Source organism: Abramis brama, assembly GCF_963993115.1.
Source record: "Abramis brama genome assembly, chromosome: 3".
Taxonomy (NCBI): Eukaryota; Metazoa; Chordata; class Actinopteri; order Cypriniformes; family Leuciscidae; genus Abramis; species Abramis brama.
In genome coordinates this window covers 44,872,102-44,874,610 of record NC_139965.1, presented here as the reverse complement: position 1 = coordinate 44,874,610, position 2,509 = coordinate 44,872,102, and the positions used below count along the sequence as shown (strand labels likewise).

Genomic DNA, 2,509 nt, shown 5'->3' with positions numbered 1-2,509 from the left:
CAGGGGTATTCAATTAAAATTCTAAGAGGTCCAGTTAGAAAAAAATTCAGCAACCAAAGGTCCGCAACATCACAATGACTAACCTGTGTTATCATTCAGTGCCACAGCCTAGTAGTTGTATGAAAATATGTAAGTAGCCTAGTCAAGAGACGACTGTCAAATAAAATGAAAGTACAAATTTAATAATATTTCAACAATATTTATTGTCAGTTTATATATTGAGCTGTAGGGAAATAATAAGTAGGCTACTCTAATAATAAATGATCAATTTAAATAAAATAAAGGCTGCATTTAAAAATAAATTATAAATAAATAAAACACAACAGAGAGCTTTTGAAAAATGTGCATCTCAAAATAAAGTGCTTAATTTTAGAAAAATGAAATAAAAAGTATAGCTTGAGTTTCCCTTTTACTTTTTAGTTAACTCCCTTTCACATCTTAAGTTTAAACACATTTTAAAATAAACAATCTCAACACATTAACAATTGAACAGCTTTAACACCTCCTTTTCTCTTTCTTTCCCTTTTATATCCCACTTCCACACTTTCTCTTAGTGAGAAAAGTGAGCCCTTGCTTGTCCTGCCAGGATTTTAAATCTGGGCTGGAATGGCGTCAGGGCCATTCTCAAACACATGTGTAGGTGCTCATTGGTGAGCCTGGATCGATATTTGCTTTTAATAATGTTCATTGTGGAGAAAGCTGCCTCACAGTTGTATGTGGAGCCAAACATGGTAAAGATGTACAAGGCTACTTTCCTCAGACCTGGGAAAGCGGTCTCTGGGACCATTTGAAGCCAGAAAGTGGTAGGATCAGTTTTTCCAAAATGCTCTTTCAAGGCCACATCTGCTTGGAGATCGATCAGTTGCATCTGGAGAGGCCCAGCATTTTCCCCTTTGAAGAGCAGTGTGACTTCCTTTGAGAACTCCCTGACATCTGTGATGAGGAATGGGTTCTGAATGAACAGGGTGAGCTGCTGTCCAAGGCTGAAGCTGTCAAAACGCTTGCTGAAGTTTACAATCAGCTTGTCAACAAAGTCAACAAAAGAAGACACATCTCTCTCACCCTGAACCTGTTCCTTCACAGTTGGAAAGTGTGCACAGTCTGCCAGCAGGTCTTCCCTAAACAACACAAGTTTCCTCTGAAAGGAGCGGACAGCTGTCATCAGATCACAAACTGAATTGTCCTTGCCCTGTAGCTTTAAATTCAGTTCATTCAGGTGTGAAGTGATATCAACCAAAAAAGCCACAATATCCATCTTCTTGTCATCCTCCAAAAAGAGAGAAAATGTTGTTGCCTTCTGGCTCTTCAGCTGTGCCAAGAAAGCTGCGATTTCCCCTCGGATGGACCAAAAGCGCTCCAACACCCTACCTTTGCTGAGCCATCTTACATTGTTGTGTAGCAGAAGGTCATCAGCATTTGCATCAACTTCTCTGAGAAATTCCCTGAGCATGCGATGCTGATGGGAAGAGGAAGCTCTGAGAAAGTTTATCATTCTCATCATTGTGTTCATCACCTCAGCATACTCGTCTGACAGGGTGGAGCACAGGACTGACTGGTGAATTATGCAATGGTAAGAGATGAGTTGAGGATTATCATCTTTCATTCTTGCCACAGCTCCTCTTTCTCTCCCTACCATGGCAGGGGCTCCATCTGTGGTTATTGAAACCACTTGCTTCAGCTCTATTGCCCTCTTCTTTAACATCTCCTTTATGGCCAGGTAGATGTCCTCTCCTCTCGTACTGGTCTGAAGGGGTGTGACACCTAACAGGTCTTCACAGAACTCTTCCTTGTCCTTGTTGAAGAACCTCACAAAAACTAACAGCTGAGCATTGTCAGACACATCAGTGGACTCATCTACAGCTAAGCCTATGCATGGTGCCTTGTGAATTGCTTCATCCAGCTGAGCTAGCACGTCATGGGTTAATATTTCTGTTTTCTTTGTGGCTGATGATGCTGACATAGGTATTTGCTTGATTTTTACACACGTCTTCTTTTTGTTTTCCCTCAAATAAGGTTTCAGCTACCGCACTCATGCACTCCTTGACAACCCCTCCATCAGTAAATGTTTTTTTATGTTTGCCCAAAATCCAAGCAACTTTAAGGGAACATTCGTTAGCACGTTGTTGGGCAGTGAATGAATGTGTTAGGATTCTGCTGGATCGATCATATTGGGCTTTTAGATCGTTTATTTTCTGTGCCCTCAGTGCGGATTTAAGTGGGTATGTTTGGTCAAAAGATTTGTGCTTTGTCTCATAGTGCCGCTTCACATTGCCGCTTTTAATAATCGCGACAGTCTCGGAACATATGAGACATACCGGTTTTGAACTGCCCGTGGGAAGAATGAACATGTAAGAATCTGTCCATTCTTGATTAAAAGCTCTGTTTTCGCTGTCCACTTTTCTTTTTTTAGAGCACGCCATGTGAAACGTTGTCTCTCGTTCGTCTCGTCTCGTCTCTCCCTGTGTGTGTGTGTGTGTGTGTATCTCTCGCTGTCTGACTCGAGTAGTAT

General features: G+C 41.4%; 1 protein-coding gene across 1 annotated transcript; it reads right to left on the bottom strand.

The window, feature by feature from the left end:
- Positions 1–550: 550 nt before the first annotated feature.
- LOC311079920 (SCAN domain-containing protein 3-like) lies at positions 551–1,960 on the bottom strand (the record flags this gene model as incomplete). The annotated part of the gene is made up of 1 exon (XM_084109642.1): positions 551–1,960. The coding sequence occupies one exon, from the start codon at positions 1,958–1,960 to the stop codon at positions 551–553; it is 1,410 nt and encodes a 469-aa protein (XP_083965768.1).
- Positions 1,961–2,509: the final 549 nt, after the last annotated feature.